This window comes from Alexandromys fortis, unplaced genomic scaffold, assembly GCF_014885135.2.
Source record: "Alexandromys fortis isolate MF-2015 unplaced genomic scaffold, M_Fortis_MF-2015_v1.1 scaffold_94, whole genome shotgun sequence".
Classification (NCBI taxonomy): Eukaryota; Metazoa; Chordata; class Mammalia; order Rodentia; family Cricetidae; genus Alexandromys; species Alexandromys fortis.
This window is the reverse complement of record NW_026067979.1, coordinates 4,144,655-4,166,049: the sequence shown is the minus strand read 5'-3', so window position 1 is coordinate 4,166,049 and position 21,395 is coordinate 4,144,655. Positions and strand designations below refer to the sequence as shown.

The following is a 21,395-nucleotide window of genomic DNA, read 5'->3' as shown; positions in this document are numbered from 1 at the left end:
GATTTTACCAGACCTGATTTTGATGTAGCAATGGAACTATTTAGGAACCTGTAAGAGAACTGGAACAGATTTTATGGCAATAGGCTATTACTTTAGGTTAAAAGGTGTGAACATTTTAGAAGGCAATTAAAGAAAATTGGGAACTCTGAACTTCTGAAGATTGAAACCTGTTAATCCTGCTAAAGAACAGCACCTTGAGTTGTCAAATGCCTTTAGAGAGACATGGGAGGAATAAATGAGCCAAAAATATGACAGCTTTTTGCTATGCCGGCAATTCCAAATCCTTTCCTTAGTCCTTGGAGAATACCACTTTTATTTATGTATTTTTTACTTTATAAATAATACCATTCAAAATATTCACTTCCTCCACTCCTCCCCCTTCTTTCCTGCTCCCTCACTTACCCTTCCTCCTCCCCTCCAGTCCTGAGAGGTCAGGGTACCCTGCCCTATGGGGAGTCCAAGGCCCTCCTCCCTCCATCCAGGCTTAGGAAGGTATGCATCCAAATAGACTAGGATCCCAAAAAGCCAGTACATGCAGTACAGACAAATCCCAGTGCCATTATCATTAGCTTCTTAGTCTGCCCCAGTTGTCAGCCACATTCAGAGGGTCCAGTTTGATCCCATGCTTGTTCAGTCCCAGTCCAGCTAGATTTGGTGAGCTCCCATTAGATCAGGAACACTGTCTCAGTGGGTGGACCAACTCCTTGCGGTCCTGACTTCCTTGCTCCTCTTCTCCCTCCTTCGGCTTCAGATAGATTCTTAACTTGAAATTTGTGTACAAAAATAAATAATTGAAATATATATATTTCATATAATACATCTTGATCATTCTTTTTACCGTCCCTAACTCCTCCCAGATCATTCTAATTTTATGTTTTCTATCTCTCTCATTTGCCAGTGTATTTAACATAAAATGTTATTTTTTTCATGCTATATATTATTTGTTCAAATTTTGTAATGTGGCCTCTTATGTAGGATTTTGAAAAATTCAGTGCAATACAAAGAATTTTCAGTGAAGATCCCTTTTACACTAATAAGAGGTTCATTCTTCTGACTGTGCAGATATTATACCAAGCATTTAAGAAATTTTGTTATTTTGTGATTTTTTTTATATTTTGAGTCAAAAGAAGATCCCAATTGGCATGAATTTATTCTCTCTCTCTCTCTCTCTCTCTCTCTCTCTCTCTCTCTCTCTCTCTTTCTGTGTGTGTGTGTATGTGTGCGTGTGTGTGTATTGGGATGCATATGTACATCCTGTGGAGGCCAGGTTACTATTCAATTGGATGGAATTTTTTTTTAAATCAGAGACAAGGATATAATTGTGGATAAGATATAATCCCTGTTTGATTAAATGCAGTCTAGTAAAAGAGTCAGATTAGCAGGCAGCAGCAGTGATGGAACATGAAAGCTTGCATTTTTTCCCCTCAAAGTACTTTGGAAATACAAGAGTAGAGGTACTCCCAGGAAAAGCAGCTTTAGGTAGTTTTGGGAGACTTCCAAGAAAGACCATGTCCGCTCTCCTGGGGCATCTTTGTTTTGTATATGTTTATAAAATCATTAATGATTTGCAGAGCACTTAGCCATGTGACTGCTCCATGGAGGAGTATAGAGTGCTTGAGATTCCTCTAGCACCTGTACTAGATTGTCTGTACTAGATAAGAAGCTTGGATTTAGGCATAAACTTGATATAACATGCATCACTTTGAAATTAACCAGCAGAGTTTAAAGTAAATGTTTTGTATGTTGTTCTAGTTAGCTGTTTGAGAGAATTGTAAGATATTTTATTTTATTCTACCTTGGAGGGATGACTGGAAGAAAAACCTGAAGATAATAAAATATGAAACTAGAGGAAGGTGAACTACTAAATCAGTCTAGAGAAGACTAGACACCCTGCTGCAGTGACGTTAAAGGGCAATGACAGAGAGTTAAAAAGGAGTGTGTGAGCCAGGTGTGGTGTCGCACGCGGTTAGTCCCAGCGCTCAGGAGGCATAGGCAGGCCGATCTCTGGGTTCCAGGGCTAGAACCACACTCAGTTGGAATGGCACTTTAAAAAGATACACCGCGAGCTGGAGAGCTGACGTAGTGGTTAAGAGGACCAGGTTCCCTTCCTAACTCCCACATCTGCAACTAGTTATGGGGATCTGGTGTACTTCTCTGGGCTCTGCAGGCACAAATGCTGTGCACATACATACATGCAGACAAAACATGTACATATGAAATAGGGAAAGAAAACCCTAAACAACAGCAACAAAACAAAAACCAAACCTCCAAGCTGGGTGTGTGGCACCCGCCTTTAATCCCAAAAGTTGGAGGCAGAGGCAGGAGAGTTCCAAGATAGTTCGGATTATACACAGAGGCCCTGTCTCAAAACAAAAACTAAAACAGTGCAGACACCCCTCCCCCCAACCAACAACAGCAAAAGGAGCCTGTATAAAAATCAGACTTGGCCATTGGTTCAGACTTTGAAAGGAAGATGGAGAAAACAGTCAGCTGTAGGCACTTGTGACTTGAAATGGCCAGTGTGCAGTTAGGCCAGAGAGAAACAGACGAGAAGTAGACAAGGCCTGGGTTTCTCGTGTTTGTAATTCTCTGCTACCACTGGAGCTAGTTAAACCATTGCTAGTGTTAGTCTTTTCTTGTGTAAATTTGGGGTAGAGGGAGCCTAATTCTGAGGAGATTGTTGCCCATTTGTGGTATGGAGTGAGCTTTTATAACTGTGCTTTGTCTCCTGTGTGCCCTATCCCAGATATAGCGGGTGGTTTTGAACTTGTTCAAGCTAAGAATGAGTCTGTTTTCAAGAGAAAAATCGGACTTTGAAACTTTTAGAGAGGGTGGGAGGAAGAATTTATTGTTTATAATTCTTTAATTGACATGGTAATTGTCCATTTTGGGTGGACTACCAAGCATTTCAATAATTCATCATTTTTAATTACATAAAATAGAAATTTCGAGATATGAAGATTGTGTGAAAGGTTTTATTTCCTCCTAATTTTTTAGAAAATAGTCCTAGATTGTACTATGCCTTCCTGCTCATTGCCTGGAACTGGGGTTTTCAACTGCCTGAAAAGCCCTCATTTCTTTGTGATGGCCCGGAGTGGATCACAGAGGGGAGCAGCTATTACCTTTGCAGGGCCTTTAGGATGACCTCCCCATCATGAGAGGGAAATTTTGCCCCTTCTATTGATTTCCTCTGGACATACATTAAACCATTCACTGCTCTCTTGCCTACTAGTGTGCTCCAAGGTTAGATTTCTTTGTGTGCTTGATACAACTGAGACTGCAAACAACAAAGATATAATTAGCGCATAGGTTTCTTTAATATGTTGTTAGGAAAGTGGCATGGATCCCTTCAGAATATCCAGCTTAGAAAAGTGAGGACGATATCTAAATCATGAGAAAGCAAATCTCAGCTTCTGTGAGAGACACGCAGGTCGTTGTTGTTCTCTAGGAAATGTGCAGCTATAAATAAGGTAAGGCAAGCAGATTACAATCTACACGTCAGGTGTTTGTTAGCATTCACGTTCTCAGTTGAGCCAAAAAACTGAAGCCGTTCTGGTAGATAGCCAGCTGGGTTTCAGTGTGTGCTGATAGATAGCTCAGCTGTGGGGAGCTGGGTGGAGTGCAGAGCGGAGAAGGCAAGCATATTTGTGCACATGCATGCAAAAAATTTATTTATTGATTGATTGATTAATCTGGGTTCTTGCTGTGTAGCCAAGACTAGGTTCAAACATGTGATTCTATTGCTTAAGCCACCCAAGTGCATGTTACCATGTCTAGCACTGGTTGACACTTTTGAGTTGCTTAAAACAAAACAAATCCACACCACTACCACTACCACCAAAAAACCATTAGAATATTGCCGCGCACCGTGCCCTTGTCTGTGTTCTATGCTCTGGTACCCAGTTACCGAGCTTCAGACAAGGGGTCTGGAGGTTAAAATACACAGACACACACAGACAGAGAGATAGCGACACGGGTCATCCTTGAATTCCCCAAGAATGCCCCCTTTATTGTGTTCAGGGGCAGAGTATATAGAGATAGCCACGCCCCAGCCAAACCCACCAGAAACCACTCTCCTGCCATCAAGAACTCTGAAGGTCTCGTGCTCAGAGCAGCTGTAGGCACTCAGATCAGGGGATTACAAGAAATTCAGGATCTGGGGTCTCACTGCTCCGAACAGAATATTTTCAGGGTTTTAGTATTTAGCTATCTTGGTCCATAATGCCCATTGAATACATAATTGAAATGAAAGTTAACATTTTATTGATTTAGACATGAAGTAAAAAATAATAAATTCAGTAGATGAAAAGATAAAAGAACTGATCAAGGTATAGTGGAGGTGATCATTGAGTTGTTCAGTTGAAATTTTTATTGAATATAAATTGTTTGAAGTGCTATAAAATTTGTGAATATAACTAAGATATTGGTGGTTATGAAATGAAACTGTTCAGCACAGGTTTTTATATAAGAAAATGGTACTGAAAAGAAGGAACTAAGGTGCTTGAGGAATTAGAAATGTTTAGGTGGACACCTCCGCATTGGCACATCTAGTCATGCCTCAGAATAGGTCTAACTACACGTCAGAAAGATGAAGGCTGTGCTGCATAGTGATATAATAGTAATAATAGTGTAGGCATTATATGACCTTTTTTGTAGTTGGATAAGTATAGTCACTCTGGTAGTTCATATGCATCATTCCATATAATCTAAAGAGCATATCTGCATGATGCTGTCGTTGTTAGCCACATTACATAGACAAATAGCATGCAGAGAAGTCATAGTTCTGATTCACACTGCACAGATAGCCAGATAGCGAGGCACAGAACTCAAATTTGATTTGAAGTCATCTGATTGGATGACATGAACTTGGCTTACTAGCATAGTGCCTCCTGGCAGATTTAGTCGTTTTTCAAAATTTTATTCCTCTATTTTTTTTTTAGTATTTTGTGTTATTGATTTATATAAGTATATATAATTTCAATAGGTTTATTCAATCAATTAAAATTATTGAAGATTGTTTTTAACCTTGTGAAGCAAAACAACCATCTTTCCTAAATTTCTAATTGCTTTTTTCTTTTTTTAAAAAAATATTTCTTTATTTACTATGTATACAATATTCTGTCTGTGTGTGTGTGTGCAGGCTAGAAGAGAGCACCACACCTCGTTACAGATGGTTGTGAGCCACCATGTGGTTGCTGGGAATTGAACTCAGGACCTTCAGAAGAGTAGGCAATGCTTTTAACCACTGAGCCATCTCATCTCTCCAGCCCCAATTTCTAATTTCTTTACGAGGACTGTTGATTGCTCTCTTTTCCTGTAAATTATCTTTCAGTTTTTCTTTTTTTTAGTCAGGTATAGAATCTTTCCATTTTAATTTCTCTTTTTTTCTCCTTTAAGCATATGGCATGGTTTTAAACTACAATCTGATTTATACTGATTTTTAAAATACTAGTCATAAGAAATTTAAAGTTCACCTGTTTGTTATCCTTCTATGTAAGAATACTGCATTTTATTTATTTTGATATATTTTCCACCTGGCTTTAAAAACTCATTTACTGGGGCCGGAGAGATGGCTCAGAGGTTAGAGAGCATTGACTGATCTTCCAGAGTTCCTGAGTTCAATTCCCAGCAATCCTATAGTAGCTCACAACCATCTACAGTGAGATCTGATGTCCTGTTTCTGGCCTGCAAGCATACATGCAGGCAGGATACTGTATATATAAGAAATAAATATTAAAAAATAAAAATCCATTTGTTACATACTTTGGTTCTACTGTAGATATAGTTATCTATACATACTGTGTCTTCATTTAATGTTCTAATAAATTTTTCTTCAGTTGTATTTACTCATATGAGTAATCACTAAGAACTGTGTACTGTTTATTGGGTGATCATGCCATATTAACAGTTCTACTTTATATACATAGTTGTTACCAGTTTCTAGTTTTGTAAATATACAATATTGATTATTTTTGTGTGGAAAAAGTTCTTTCATTTGTCTATATTTTCTTTTACAAAAGATTAATTTATTTTATTTTATGTGTTTATCAGTATGTATGTATACGACCTGTTTGGTACCTTCAGAGGTGTCAGATATCTTGGTACTGGAGTTATAGAAGGTTTTAAGCTGCCCTGTGGGTTCTGGTAAATGAACCCATGTCCTATGCAAGAGCACCAAGTGCTCTTAATCTCTGAGCCATCTTTCCCACCTCATTTGGAAATATTTTCTTATATTGCTTTTATACACACACACACATTTGCTATTAGAAACTCAAAATTTTTATATGATGGGCTGTTAATGTCTGTAAGGTTACTAAATTGTTTTCTACCCCTAATGGTTATTTCATTGCCTGCTACCACTTCCATGCTTACCTGTCCATATCCTTAATGGAAATAAGAATAACATCTACTTCAGAGGGTGGTTGTGAGTTTTTTCTGAATTATTGTAAAACATTTAGAATATAGCCCAGCAATGTAAAAAGCTATTAACTTTTACAGTATTAGTTTTTATTATCTTTGACAAAATATGCAGGTGAAAATAATCTCTTACTGTTTGATTCTTTGATTACTAATTTGATTACTAATTTTCTGTGAGAATTGTAGACTGTATGTACGTACTTGAGATTGGAGGCCAGAAGTCAATCTCGGGTCATTCTTCAGAAGCTGTCCACCTTGTTTCTGAGACAGGAGTTCTCGTTATTCTGGAGCTTCCTTAACCGGGAGAGCCTCAAGGATATGATCTCTGCAGTTGTGGTGCCGAGATTATAAGGCCGTGCCGTCAGGCCGGCTAATTTGCATGGGTTCTGTAGAGTTTTTTCTTCTTTCCCTCCCTTCTCTTTTCTCTCCCTCCCTTCTTCTCTTCCTTCTTTTTTGATTTGTTTTGCGATTTTCAAAATAGGATTTATGTGTGTAATCCTGGGTGTCCTGGACTCTGTAGACCAGGCTGGCCTTGAATTCAGAGATCCACCTGTCTCTGCCTCTAGAATGCTGGGGTTAAAGGTGTGTGCCATCCCCACCTAGGTACCTTTCTTTTCTTTAATCTATATATATTACAGTTTATGTAACTTAGTTTATGGGAAGCTTTTCTTTTTGGTATAGTTTTACATTTTTGAAGCTTGGAATCCCCTCCCTGCTAAAAGGTTCAATAAAGCTTGAGTAAGGCAGTGATTGAATTAAAAACAAATATGAAACTTTTTTATAACTGTAGGATGAGAAAAGAATAAAAATTCTCATTCCTAATATAACAAATCACTATATTATTTTTAAATGAATTTTTCTCCGGCATTGTCTGAATCTTGTGTGGAATATTTATATTTGTTTGCTGTTTTCGAATAACAATGTAGAGTCTACCCATCTTGTATCTTTGCTGTAAATAAATATAATTACACTATATGTCTGTTTACACTAAGTAGTATAAATATGTATTTACGATCTATATATGTAGTGAATAAAAGAGGATGTTAAAGTTATCCTTGGAGGTAATGCTATTCATGTAGTTTTTTGTCAGTATTTTGGTTGGCTCATATGGTCTTATAAAATAGATAATGAACAAACAGCTCCTCCTTGTTTTTTAATAAAAGTTGATATTGAAAAAATTCTGTTTTGAGGCCATTTTGTGCAAGTATGGAAATGAAATTAATATTTAATTTCATAGACTATACTTTTAGGTAGAATGTTTAGAATGATAAATGACACGTTAAAGGCACTTTTATGTTCCAAAGAAAGAGTTCTGGGAAGTACAAGAAGTAATGAGTAAGAGACAAGTGGGATTGATTCATGAGCCAAAGCAGCTGGTCACTTACGGCTTTCTCGTGATGCGTATATTTAAAAGGTAACACAATCAAGGATATTTATATGAAGAGAAAATTATTCAGAAAAATACAAGACTAGTCCTAAAAAAGGCCAACAAAGGAGTAACTTAGTCAGGAAACAAACTAGCAAATCTAGAAAATGAGAATTAATATTATTTACATTGGAATCCATTGGAAAATGGAATCATCCCCCAGGGAGCTAGTGGGTAGGCTAAACCAGCTGCCTGTAATTTCTGTAAGTCATGCTTAAGAACACATTACATGAGAGCTTTCTGGGAATGCTTCAAAACGGGTAAGGGCAGACTGGATGACCCAGGTGGTATGTTCTGACTCGCAGACACCGAGATAGCGTGTGCTTCTGCTCTTCAGCACTGATGCACTGAAGCGGGGGGGGGGGGGGGGGGATTAGTTACTGGCAATTTCAATGAACATTTTTAAATATTAGTATTAGATTTCTTTGAAAACTAAATATCTGTCTTGATGTTTTGATTTAATATTTTCCCACTTGTCCTTATTCCAGCTATCTTATTTTTTCATCAAAAAGAATTTTCTTTGACTTGTTGTTGGTTGTTAGCCTTTACTTTTAACTTAGCATTTAAGGCCATTGCTATATATTGCTTTTAACACATAATTAATATTGTAAAGAATTATAAATTATAACCTATGAAATACTTCCAGTGATAGGCTGCTCAGTCCAGGCAGCACAGTTTCGCTATAGCAATGAAACACTTTTTAATGGGATTGATAGTTTGAGATCAGTTGAGGACAGTGGTTGCAGAGGTTAAAATTGTGAGGCTCTCAATTGGGTTATGGGAAGAAATACGAGAACTTCTATTTCTTTGTTCTTTTAAGTCTTAGTAAATGTAAGTTTCTGAACATTTACATGGGTGGGCAATGGTACTATCACTAATTTCAAAAATCGTGGTACATGTTGCCACAGAGAGGTAGGTGTCCAGAGGCTCTCTCACAAGTGTGCATCTAAAAATGTTTATGTAAGGGATTTGTAGATTATGTTGTATAGGATAATAATAACAACAACAGAACAAAACTTCAGTGCTGAACATTAAACTTAAGGTCTCAGGCATGTTAGACAAGTGCACTATCACTGAGCTACATTCCAGGACTTTTTCTTTTTAGAAATAATAACCCATTATGTAGCCGTGGCTGGCAGAGAACTCATGATCCTCTTGCCTCGCCTTGTATTGTATAGTTTCTAATATGGCTGTCACCCGTTTTCTTTTCAGAAAGTCTTTTTCTGTGCCAATGAGTTCAAGGCTATTCCCCAGTTTCTTGTCTCTCAGATTCAGTGTTTATGTTGAGGTCTTTGAACTATTTTGAATTGAGTTTTGTGCAGCGTGATAAAGCATGGGCCTGTTTGGATTCTTCAGCTTGTAGCTGTCTAGTTCATCAGCACATTTGTTGAAGATGCTGGTTTTTTTTTTTCCCCAATGTGCAGTTTTAGCTTCTTTATTAAAAATCAGGTGTCCATAGGTGTGTAGATTTTTGTTTGGGTCTTCAGTTTGATTTTATTGATCAATGTGTCTGTTTTTGTTCCAATTCTGTGCTGTTTTTATTACTATACCCCTGTAGTACATCTTGAAGGCAGGGATGGTGATAACTCCAATTGTTCTTTTATTATTCAGGATTGATTTAGCTATCTTGATCTTTTGTGTTTCCATGTGAAGCTAAAAACTGTCCTCTCAAGATTTTTGAAGAATTGTGTTGGAAATTTGTTGAGGATTGCATTGAACCTGTCAGTTGGTTTTTGGAGAAAAGCCATTTTTTTTATTATTAATTCTTCTAATCCATTAGCATGGGATATTGTTTCAAAAAGATTTAATTATTTTTATTTTATGTTTGTAAGTGTTTATTTGCATGTGTGTAAGTGAGTGAGTGGCAAGCGTGAAATGTACTCAGAGGCCAGAAGACGGTGTTGGATACTTTAGAGTTGAAATTACAGATGATTGTAAGGTGCCACGTGGCTGCCGGAAACCACACCTGGAATAAATCTTCAAAAGCTACACATGCTCATATCCTCTGAGCCATGGAAGTCATTTCCAATGAAAAATAGATATTATAATTAACCCACTGGATTTGAGCAATGATCATTGAAACACATTGGAAAGATGGACAAGGGTCATAGTTGCATAAAATATTAGTATCTACTATCATCGACAGTGAAACCTTATAGTGATAATTGCTGTGCCTTGTGGTGTTGCCTAATTGAATGTCATTATGAGCATTAGTAAGTAATTCAAAATCCCATTTTAAGTTTGTTAATTTAAACCTTGAGTTAGTCTTTAAAAAGTTATGTTTGTTTTATAATGTATATACACACACACACACAGAGGTACACATAAATTTTCACACCAAAATTTTTAAATCTTCAAATGATCAAAAGAAATTTGAGCTGGATTATTTCCCGATAAGTTTTGGTGAAAATGTGTTACATTTGTAATTGATTGACCTTGGTTATGTATGTCTCTGTAACCATGTCGGCCTAGAACTTTCTATGTAGCCTAGCTTTGTCTTGAGCTATTCATATTCTCAAACCCTGGGGTTACAAGTATGAGTCGCCATGCTTTATTTGTATAATCATTTTAATTACACCATCAAAATGTTTTATCCATTATCTTGATATAATGCTCTTGTTTTAAATCCTCTTCAGTTGGTGATTCCATGCTGAAGTAGTGGAATACTGAGTGCTGTTAATAGGTTGTAGAATTAGTCATTACACGTGAAGTAGATGCTTAGTGCTATGATCTCGAGAACTTACTCATAATGGAAATTGGATCTAAGTCAAGAAATGTGAGTCGTTAAATATTTTTAGGAAGTGCTTCTTTAATAATTCTGAGGACAGATAAGAACATGTTAATTGTGTTTTAGCAAATCTTTTAAGTGCTTTCATCTAATAGATAGCTAAGAATTATTTATCATAACTATGTTCATTGAAGGAAAATTAATACCAAAGTAGTCCTTGAATGGTCTTTTTCCTTCTACATTAAATAGGTTAGGTATTTGCTTTGTTCTTTCTGTTTATACAGGCTTCAAAGGTAGCCATCAATGCAGAATTAATTAGTGGAATCAAAATTAATGATTTTGCTATATTGAGTAATTTCTGCTCTATTCTAGTTTTCTTTATATGGATTTGACTAGCATTTTCTTGAAAGAAGGAAAATTAGGCTTTTTTTAATTTATATTTAAAAATAGAAGACCATATTTTCTTATGAGTTAAGTACCTCTAATAACTATTCTTTCTTGATCTTAGTAATATTGATTTTTTTATGTGTGTTTTCATTCTTGATTATTTTAGTTATTTCAAGAGTGTTTGCTGTAGTAAAGCTAAGGTTAATTCTCCAAGTACTTTTATTATTTTCAGAGATGGTATGTAATTTTTATAAATGACCAAACAACATTTTGTGGGATACTTGCCAACTTCATTATTATTGCATTGTAAGAGAAGACAAATCATGGGGACTGGGTCTGTAGCCCTGTTTTTAGAGTGCCTGCTTAGCTAATGTGAGTGATGTCCTGAGTTTATTCTCTGACACCACAGAAAGCCAGGCCTGGTGGTGACATAGAACTGTAATTCCAACACTCGATTGTTGGAGACAGGATGATAAGTTCAACATCATTCTTATCTATATAAAGAGTTTAAGGCCAGTCCAAGAAACATTCAGAAGTTCAAGGTCATCTTTGGCTACATAGTGAATTTCTATTTAGGTAAATTTATGTGTTAAGAAGATGTGTTGGGTGGCCATAAAGAGATAGATTTGGGACATTATAGTTTACTTTAAAACACATGTGTGTTTGTGTATGAAGGTGCATGTGTGTGCATGCTGGTATTCATACTTGCATGTGAGCTGGGATTGGAGGTCAAAAGAGAATGTTTACTGTCCTTCTATCGCTCTCAATATGCTTCTTTGAGGCAGGATCTCTCCCTGAATGTGGGGCTTGCATCTTGCCTGGGTTGGGACCCCAAGGTCCTCCTGTGTTTGCCCCATCTGGGCTATGGAATGCATGTTGGTGTTGCTTGGCTTGTTGCTTAGGTGCTGGGATTTTAATTCCTGTCCTTATGATCCCAGAACAAACACTGTTAGCCAATGCTTCATTCCTCCAGCTCCACATTCTAACAACGTTTAAGACCTAAATGTCCTATAGTTTACTTGTAAAGCTTGTGCTATGCTCTTACCTACTATTTGTTCTGTATTTCCCTTATTTTTCTTCTGTATAAGAGCAATATAATACACCACTTCTCAGTATTCCTATGATGATGGATTGCATTCTTTTCATATTTTAGAATGAGTCACCTATTTATCTTGGGCTTCGAGAGAGATAATAGCCCATCATTCCAGGGAGGTGGCAGACACAACCTCATGTATGGTGGCTGAGAGCTCACATCTTGAACCACAAGCACATAGCAGAAAGCATCCTGGGAATGTGTGAGGTTTTGACACTTTCAAGCCTACCCCCAGTGATACATTTCCTCCAGCAAGGTCACAACTAATCCTTCTCAAACAGTTCTACTAACTGGGGACCAAAAATACAAACATGAGCCTATTGGGGACATTCTCATTTAAACTATCACAAAGCCTATTGCCAGTGACATGCTTCCTCCAGCAAGGCCACAGCTCCTAAACTTACCCAAACAGCACCATGAACTTTCAGTGGTTGTCTGTAGCTGTGTATCTCTGATGTTGACATCTACAGTAGATCCTAATCTTAGCTCTAACCAACACAGGAATCAATATATTCCTCATTATTTTAAATGAGATTCCTTTGCACTTGGCAAGTTGAAAATTCAACAGTTACCCATGAGTACTTGAGGCACTAATGAAGGACTAGCTTTTTTTTTTTTCTTTTCAAAGACAGTGTTTCACTGTGTAGCCCAAACTGGCTACTAACTTCTTCAACACCTCCCCCACCCCCAGTGAAATGCTGTCTAATGAAAGAGGTAATCCCGAGTGCCGGGGTGACAATATGCTATGATGTCCTGCCATTATTAACTCCACCTGGGTTGTAGTTGATGTGTGTATTCATTTGTGAGGGGTGGTGTTGTGTGTGGTTCCTGTGTGTGTGCATGTGTGAGGGGTGGTGTTGTGTGTGGTTCCTGTGTGTGTGCATGTGTGAGGGGTGGTGGTGTGTATGGTTCCTGTGTGTGTGCATGTGTGAGGGGTGGTGTTGTGTGTGGTTCCTGTGTGTGTGCATGTGTGAGGGGTGGTGCAAAATAGAAAACACTCATTGCCTACTGATATAGCACTCATCTAATTAGAAAGTGAATGAGTAATTTGACAAGTTCAAGGTTAGTGCTGACAACAACTCACAGACGTGCACGGCATCCATTCTTTTAAACTGTGTTTACCTCGAGTTAGCAATATATGTCTTGTGCAACTGATTGATGGTGAAAGTAGAGACCCGATCATGTGTGTATTTGCCCAGTTTTATTCTGTTGTGGCTAAATTTAAATTGCTTTTTAGTTTGTCAGTTTTTATTTAATTGGTAATTGTATTAATTTGTATGTGTCGGAAATCTGCTTATTTCCAGTTGATAGTATGTCTTTTTAAGGAAAAAAGTCATTGGATATTTATAAACAAGCTTAGTGAATACCTAAGACAGGTCTGTGTAATGCTTTAAGTAAATTTTGCAGTGTGTCCCTGAACTTAGTTTTCTTAACTTTATGATTGCTTGCAATTATAAATATTCACCAGAGTCAAAATATAGCAAACTCACGGTGAAGAGAGAGTGGGCAGAGCAGGTGGGACCAGTGAGAGCCACATTCAGATGCATACCCAGGATGCTGCACCGAGATCAAGAGAAAGCTTAGTCTTGAGCTTTGAGCATTCTTAACAGGAAAAGACCCAAACACAGCAGCTTCCCGAGAGTGCTTTAATAAGATCGTGGCCAAACAAGTTTAGAGATGAATGATGTTGTACATCCTTGTAGAACAGTTATGTTCACATCAGCATTGTAAAGGTTTTGGGAAATCCTGCGGTTAAAATTGGAACTGAGGATGAGTGGTATTTGCCTGCAATCCCAGTACTTGGTTGGTTGAGGCAGGCGTATCATAAATCCAAATCCAGCTTGGTCTAAACCAAGACACTAGGCTCAAAAACAAAGCAAAGCAAACACAAAAACAGTGTCAATAAAAGAAGAGCTATGCACCTCCAGTTTTCCTTCTACATACTTGCTGCCCCCTCGCTCCCTGCCCCTTTCACCTGACAACTGTTGACATTTCTTTCCTGGAGAAGTAGGGAAATGTTGCTTTTAGCTCACAGCGTGGTGTTTGGGCAGGAGAAGCAGAGCATTGTGTATTTGCAGGTTTCCCTTTCAGGCCCGGTGTATAAAGCAGATTCTGTGCAGTGTTATGGGCCTTATTTCTAGAGCGCTAGTCATAATAAATTCAGATGCTTGCTGTCATATGGTTAAGTTTTAAATTGCTTACAAACTGTCCTATAGACATTCATAGTCTTTAGATTTTAATTTCTATACTGTAGATTCAGCTTTCTTGCTAGTGAAAATCTTTCTCTGCTTATTTGTAAGTGGTACTGTTTTAAAGGGAAATTGATGGGCAGAGGTTAGGGGTGAGCAGGGAATACACTGAAGACCATCCAGCCAGCTCTCTGTTAGGTGAAGTGCTGCTCCTTCTGTCATTATAAGCAGAGACCACAACGGGGACAGGATTGCCAGTCTGCAGATAATGTGTGATAGCTGTGGTGCTCAAGGAATGATTTTCTTGCAGCTCTGTGAGGCCATGATGTTGGGACAAAAGGGCAGGGAGGAGCATGGGCCTAAATGACTCCTGGACAGAAAGATAGATACACCACAGAAAGCTTCTCTCTCAGGAAACAAAAGTTAGTTCAGGTCGTGGGACGAGACCACTTGACAGATCACCCGACCCCTACCTCCCTGCTGCCCTGTTCTGCCTTCCCATATATATATATGGCAATCACTTTTGTGAAGTCTTTTTCGTATTTTAATGACAGCCTTCCAGTTATAACCTTTACGTTATATGAATTTAAAAGCAAATCCATTTGAACCTCAAACTTTTAATTTATAATATCAAGGAAGAAATTGTTCAAAATACCTAAATATTGTGGTTGTTTTTCAGTGGAACATACATATAAGTAATTTTCATTTAAGTTATTGGGAGACAAGCTCTATCTTACTCTATTTTTAATGTGAATATAATGAAGGTTTCTTTTCCTTTTTTTAGGCAAGAGTTCAACATTGCATCTGTTCTGTAGCCAGTGACCACTCAGTAGGACTTCTAAGTTTACGGGAGAAAAAATGCATCATGTTGGCATCGCGCCACCTGTTTCCTATTCAGGTGATCAAGTGGAGGCCGTCGGATGACTACCTGGTGGTGGGATGCACAGACGGCTCTGTGTATGTCTGGCAGATGGACACTGGTAAGAATAAACGTGGAGAAGGGATAGGAAGTTAAAAGGATGCATTTGATTTCCTGAACGTAGTTCTTTATATGAAAATAATGTATTTATACTTCTTATAACTATCCGTTCTCATATTATTTTTATCCATAAAGGCCTATGTAGCATCCATCTTTTTGGAGTAATCTGTAGATCTTGTAGAGTGGTTTGACAGCTCTTAAAGGCATGCAGTTGAGGATAATGTGCAGAGGACGACAAATTTGCAGTGATGTCGATGCTATTCATGGGATTAATTGCCAAGCAAGTTCAAAGAGCTAGTTTTGTCTCATGCTCAGAAACAGTAGAAAAAGATAAAAACAACTGTAGAGGATTTGCAAACCGAAATCATTAAAAAGGTAGAAATAGTGAAGAGAAACAAAGCTGAAACCAAGATGGAATTGAAAACTTTAATATCCCAGCTAGAAAATTCAGGGGAAACCTTTAAGGTAGAATGGACCAAGTATAAGACAGAATATCATGTCTCAAAGATAAAGTAGAGGAATTGGACCACTCAAGAAAGAATATGAAAAATGAAAAAACAAAGACAAAAGGAACCTGGAAGAACTTTGTTACATTATGAAAAGCCAAATATTTGAATTATAGACATAGACGAAGGAGAATGCAAGTCATTGGCATAGATAAGATTTTTAACAACATCCTCAGAGAAAACTCCTCAAACCAAGGAAAAGACACACCCATACAGATGCAGGTAGCACAGAACATCAGGCAGACAGAGCTTGAGAAGATAGGACCTACAACATATTATTCATAGTTCTGTGTATCCTATTTGAACATAGCGCTACAAGGCTTAAAATTAACAGCAAACAAATCATGACTTGTATATAGTACAAAAACTCATTGAAATGAAGCAAATAATCACTGAATGTTGAATGGTCAATGAAATAAAAGGAATAGAAAAATTCAGGAACTAAATGACAATGTAAACACAATACAATGATACCTCTGGGACACATAATAAAATAGCTCTTCAAGTGAAACTATAGTTCTAAGTGCCTACATTAAAAAGCTAGAAGGAACCCAGATGACTGACTTGATGATACTAAAATCTAGACCATAAAAGAAATAATAAAAACCAGAGCAGAAATTATTGAAACAAACAAAACAATACAAAGAACCAACATATGATAAATAGATTATCAGATCATTCAGATACCAAACAAACTCAGACTGTCATAAAGGGATAATTTAAAAATTTGTGCTTCATTAAATTGGAAAATATAAATGAAATGAATTAATTTCTAGGTTCATCCAAACCACCAGACTTAAACCAAGAAGAAATCAACAATCTAACAGAGCCACAATAAATGAAGAGAAAAGCCTTCTGATTAAAATCAGCCAGGCCCAGATGGATTTACAGCAGAATCTTACCAGGCTTTCTAAGATCTACAGCTAATCCTCCTTACATTAATAAAAAAAAAAATAGATGCAGAAGGAAGACTTTTAAAATCTGTCTATGAAGCCAGTGTGCCTAACTGTAGTACCCAAACCAGGTAATACACGGAAAAAAAGGAAACCATAGGCCAACCTGTCCAATTAACATAATTAAAAAAAAACTCAATAACAAACCAGTTAATGGCATACCTCAAAAGGATTTTCACCATCACCAAGTCGACTTTTTCCCAGAGATGCAAGGATGGTTCAGTAAATGTAATAAACCACATACATTGGCTTAGAGACAGAAACTACATGATCACGTCAAAAGATGCAAGAAAACCCCTTGTTAAAAGCCAGCATGTCTTCTTAATAAAAAAGCCTAGTTTGTAGGGCTTGAGAGAACATATTCTAACATAATTAAGGCTATAGATTATAAAACCAAAGCCAGTATCCCTCAATGATAAAAAACGTCAAGCAATCCCTTTGCATTTGCAAAGGAAAAACAGCAACTGAAATATGACACATGAATGAGTAAGAGAGATATTTGAGGGTATCTAACCTAAACTCAACCAGCAGAGGTGATTTTTAAACAAGCAGAAAAGCACTCAGTGTGAGCAGGTTCACATTTGAGCCCCCCGTTCCCCAGACACTATGTTGATGGCTCAAGTAGCTTTCAGAGTTTAAATACATTTCATACATCAAATCCTGCCTGAATCTGATTTATAGAGCTTCATTTTTTATTGATATGATAAATAAATAAGTTTAATAAATAAATAATGTCAGTACCTTCAGGATGTACCTTCCTGACTCTACAGGGGCCTTTATATCACTAGCTAGAGCTTGAACAGCAAGAAGAGGAAAAACAAAGTGTTGAAATACAAAATAAATCTGGCTTCCTTGTTTCTATCTATTTACTTTTCCCCACCATGGATTTGCAAGAACTCTATCTGAAGCTGTCAAATAAATATGCAATTAGCCAACTTGTAGTTAATGCTACACCTAGGCATATTAGGGTGACAAAACACCCCAACCCTCTAGCTCTTGTGTCGTTTATAGTTCTGGGCTTGAAGAGGCAGGTAAAAGTTTAAGTAAGAGAGCTGTCTTCACAGTTAAGAGCACTTACTGCTACTGCATTAGACTCAAGTTCAGTTCCCAGCATCTGCATGGCAGCTCACAACTGTCTGCAACTCTACTTTCAGAGGCTCTGACTCCCTCTTCTAGGCTTTGCAGGCATCAAGCATTTGTGCAGTGCACACACATGTATGCAGCCAAAACAGCCATAAGAATAATTTTATCTTAAAAACATTTAATATACAGTTGGTGAGCTGGTAATTAGAATTATGGAGACACTAAAACAGAAAAGAAATTAAAATAATCTGGGATTCTGAAAGGTGGTAATGAAGCTCAGGTTATGCAGGAGGAGGTCTGTGTTCTAACCTAAGAAGTAAGCAGATGGAGATAAACGGAAGGGAAGGCAAGAGGAGGTACTTGAAGTTGCTCTGAGTATAAATAGTACTTATTTCATACACACAGGAAACTAAGACTCTCAAAGGGGGTGTAGCACAGTGGTAGGACACTTCCTTCCTAGCATGTATGAGGCCTGGGCTTGATAAGCAGCAATGAAGAAGAAATTTTTGCAAGACTAAATGGAGAAGACAGAATACTTCCTTTCCTTCCTGTTATTGGATGCTCCTTAGAGAAACAAAGGCTTCAGAAATGATTGAAGGAGAAAATGGACCCATTTTCATTTTGTTGTTTAATGTCGATAGACAACTACAAGAAAGGTGAGCTCATTGGTGTTTGTAAGTGGTGTGGAAGTGACAGACTAGTCAAGAACACCATCCAGGGAAACAAGGGGGAAAGCGTGGCTTTGAGTTGCTTTTGCTGGGAAGGTGTCGAAGCCTTAAGGGAGAGGAATAATTGTGGACTCTACATGGAGACTGAGTAAACAAAGGAAGCAAAAGGGAATGTTTGTGAGTGAGTACTGATGAGACATTCCTACAGAAACTGCTACGCCCTGCCCTTTCTGTACCCAGACAAACACAAGTTCATAGGATTGTGACCTAAGTGTGGCCCTGCTGCCTTCCAGGTGCGCTGGACCGCTGTGCGATGGGGATAACAGCCGTGGAGATATTGAACGCTTGCGATGAGGCCGTTCCTGCTGCAGTAGACTCACTTAGTCATCCCGCAGTCAACCTGAAACAAGCCATGACAAGACGTAGTCTTGCTGCCCTAAAAAATATGGCCCACCATAAGCTGCAAACCCTTGCAACTAACCTCTTGGCTTCTGAGGCCTCTGATAAGGTGAGCTTTGTATGTTGCTTCAGTGTGTGGGTTCCATGGGAGGTCATTTAGGTTATTTAGGTTTGGGTGTCTCTGAATTTTGAGAGGCAACACTGATGCAAAATAATCTTGTGTTTTTTTAGTTGGACGTATCCAGCATAATTTTGGAATGTTTGCCATACTAAACATTTTAACAAAGTAAATTATTTTTTTTGCCATCCAAATATCTTAAAACTATATTTAATGAACTAAGTCTGATTTTTCTAACTGACGTTTACCATCAAGACACTAGCTAAATCTCCATTCGGCAGAAGGTTGTGCCAGCAGTCCCAAGCCATTAATCTGGCCCCCATTCTTCGTTTTACAAAGCTCAGCCCTTTGTTCATTTTGTGGTTTTCGTTTATTCTTGATTTCCATTTTTTTAATGGTTAAACTTGTGTATAAATGCTGAAGGGGTTGAAAGGCTCACCTGTAAACTGATAATTAGCCATTAATCAGCGAATGCTGGCAGTATATGAAATACTGCAGACTGTCCCATAAACACATCCTCCAGTAATTGGCACTGATATCACCCTTTGATCAAGCTTTTTTTTTGTCCCCCAAGACATTAATGTTTTATCGGCTCTGTTGTATTTTATATTTCATTAGTTAGACTTGGGGAATCCTTCTGTGGCCTTGCTCCATGCTTTCAGGTTCAGGCTCTAAAGTTTGAGGAGAAATCACAAGCTTAGATGCGTTTGTTGTGCTTTTCATTCGTTTCAAAGAATCATATACTCTAGTCATTGTTTCATACGATTTGACATGATCTTAATTTTGTGCGTATGTGTAAAACAAGGCACTAAAGAAAGCATGTGTCCGTGTTTTGTTTTGTTTTCCTTGTTGATAAATCTAAGAAATTAAAGACACATTCTTTTTCTTGATGGTAGCTTCTAGAAATACAAAAACAGGAAAATAATTATATAGCAGGAGAATTGTAGAAAACTATGCAGTATATAGTCCTAGTTACGAATGGCTTTCGTGAGTGGTCATGGTTCATTATGCGCCTTTACAGTCTTGCTTGCCCCTCTTTTACTAGCATATTTTATAGCGCAGTTGGTGGTAAAAGCAGCAGACAGCTGCTGTAGATTCATTCCTGCCTACACAGGGATCGGTTATAGAAGAGGGAAAAGGCCGAGGAAGCTGAGGCTGCAGGATAATCACTTCATGAAAAATGTATGTTGGCTGTACCATTAAGGATTTCTCTTAACTGTTTGTGCATGCTGTCACAGTCTCTGTGAGTTCCTATGTGCATGAACCGTGTTGTGTCTAGAAGATGCTGTTTCCTTGGAGTCATCCACTACCTTTGGCTCCTAGAAGCTTTTCCTTTTTCTAATTCCAGATAGATCCCTAAGTTTTGAGGGAAGGGGTTTGATAAAATTTTCCTTTTAGGACTGAGATCTCCAAGGTTTCTTACTGTTTTCACATTGTCCATTTGTAGGTCTCTGTGTTAATTGTGATATAATGAAGAAGCGTCTCTGATGTTGGCTTAGCAGTGAACTGATTTAGGGTATAGATAGCAGAATGTCATTAGGAGTCATTTTATTGGTATTTTTTTTTTTTTTTAGCAGAATAATAGTAGTAGTTTTCTCCTAGGGTCCATGACCTCTCTCTTATGTGATATCTTTGGCTTTTTGGGGGCCCACCACCCAGCTCCCAAATAAATCATACATAGAAGCTTATTCTTAGTTATGAATGCTTGGCTGTAACTTGGCTTGTTTCTTGCCAGCTTTTCTTTCTTTTTTTTTTTTTTCTTTTTGGTTTTTCGAGACAGGGTTTCTCTGTGGCTTTGGAGCCTGTCCTGGAACTAGCTCTGTAGACCAGGCTGGTCTCGAACTCACAGAGATCCACCTGCCTCTGCCTCCCGAGTGCTGGGATTAAAGGCGTGCGCCACCATCGCCCGGCTTGCCAGCTTTTCTTACGTTAATCCAACTACCTTTTGCCTCTGGACTTTTATCTTTCTCTTTTTCTGTATACCTTACTTTACTTCTTTCTCCGTGGGCTTGCTGTATAGCTTGGTGGCTGGCCCCTGGTGTCTTCCTCTCATTGTTTTCTTGCTCCTTGTTCTCTCTCCTCCCAGATTTCCTATTTATACTCTCTGTCTGCTAGCCCCACCTAGCCTTGCTCCTGCCTTGCTATTGGCCGTTCATTTCTTTATTAGGACCATCAGGTGTTTTAGACAAGCACAGTAACACAGCTTCACAGAGTTAAACAGATGCAGCGTAAAGAAAAGTCACACAATATAATTCTCCAGTGTTTCTCAAGTCTCAGTTTCTGGCCTTATTAACAGTATCAGGTGTGGGTTCCATCTCACAGAATGGGCTTTTAATCCAACCAAAACATGCTTGGTTACTCCTATAGCATTTAAGTTGCTATTTCGCCAGTATTTCTTGCAGGTAGGTCACTGTTGTCAGTCACAGAGTTCATAGCTTGGTGAGATTAG

At 38.0% G+C, this 21,395-nt stretch overlaps 1 protein-coding gene across 2 annotated transcripts in view; it reads left to right on the top strand.

Moving 5' to 3' along the window:
- The window catches only part of Wdr7 (WD repeat domain 7), a 266,283-nt gene that overhangs the window by 35,485 nt on the left and 209,403 nt on the right, over positions 1 to 21,395 (top strand). For both annotated transcript variants that reach the window (XM_050157965.1, XM_050157966.1), the window contains exons 13-14: positions 15,025 to 15,220; positions 18,723 to 18,937. In XM_050157965.1, the coding sequence (XP_050013922.1) occupies positions 15,025 to 15,220; positions 18,723 to 18,937 (411 nt within the window). The remainder of the gene's footprint in view (positions 1 to 15,024; positions 15,221 to 18,722; positions 18,938 to 21,395) is intronic.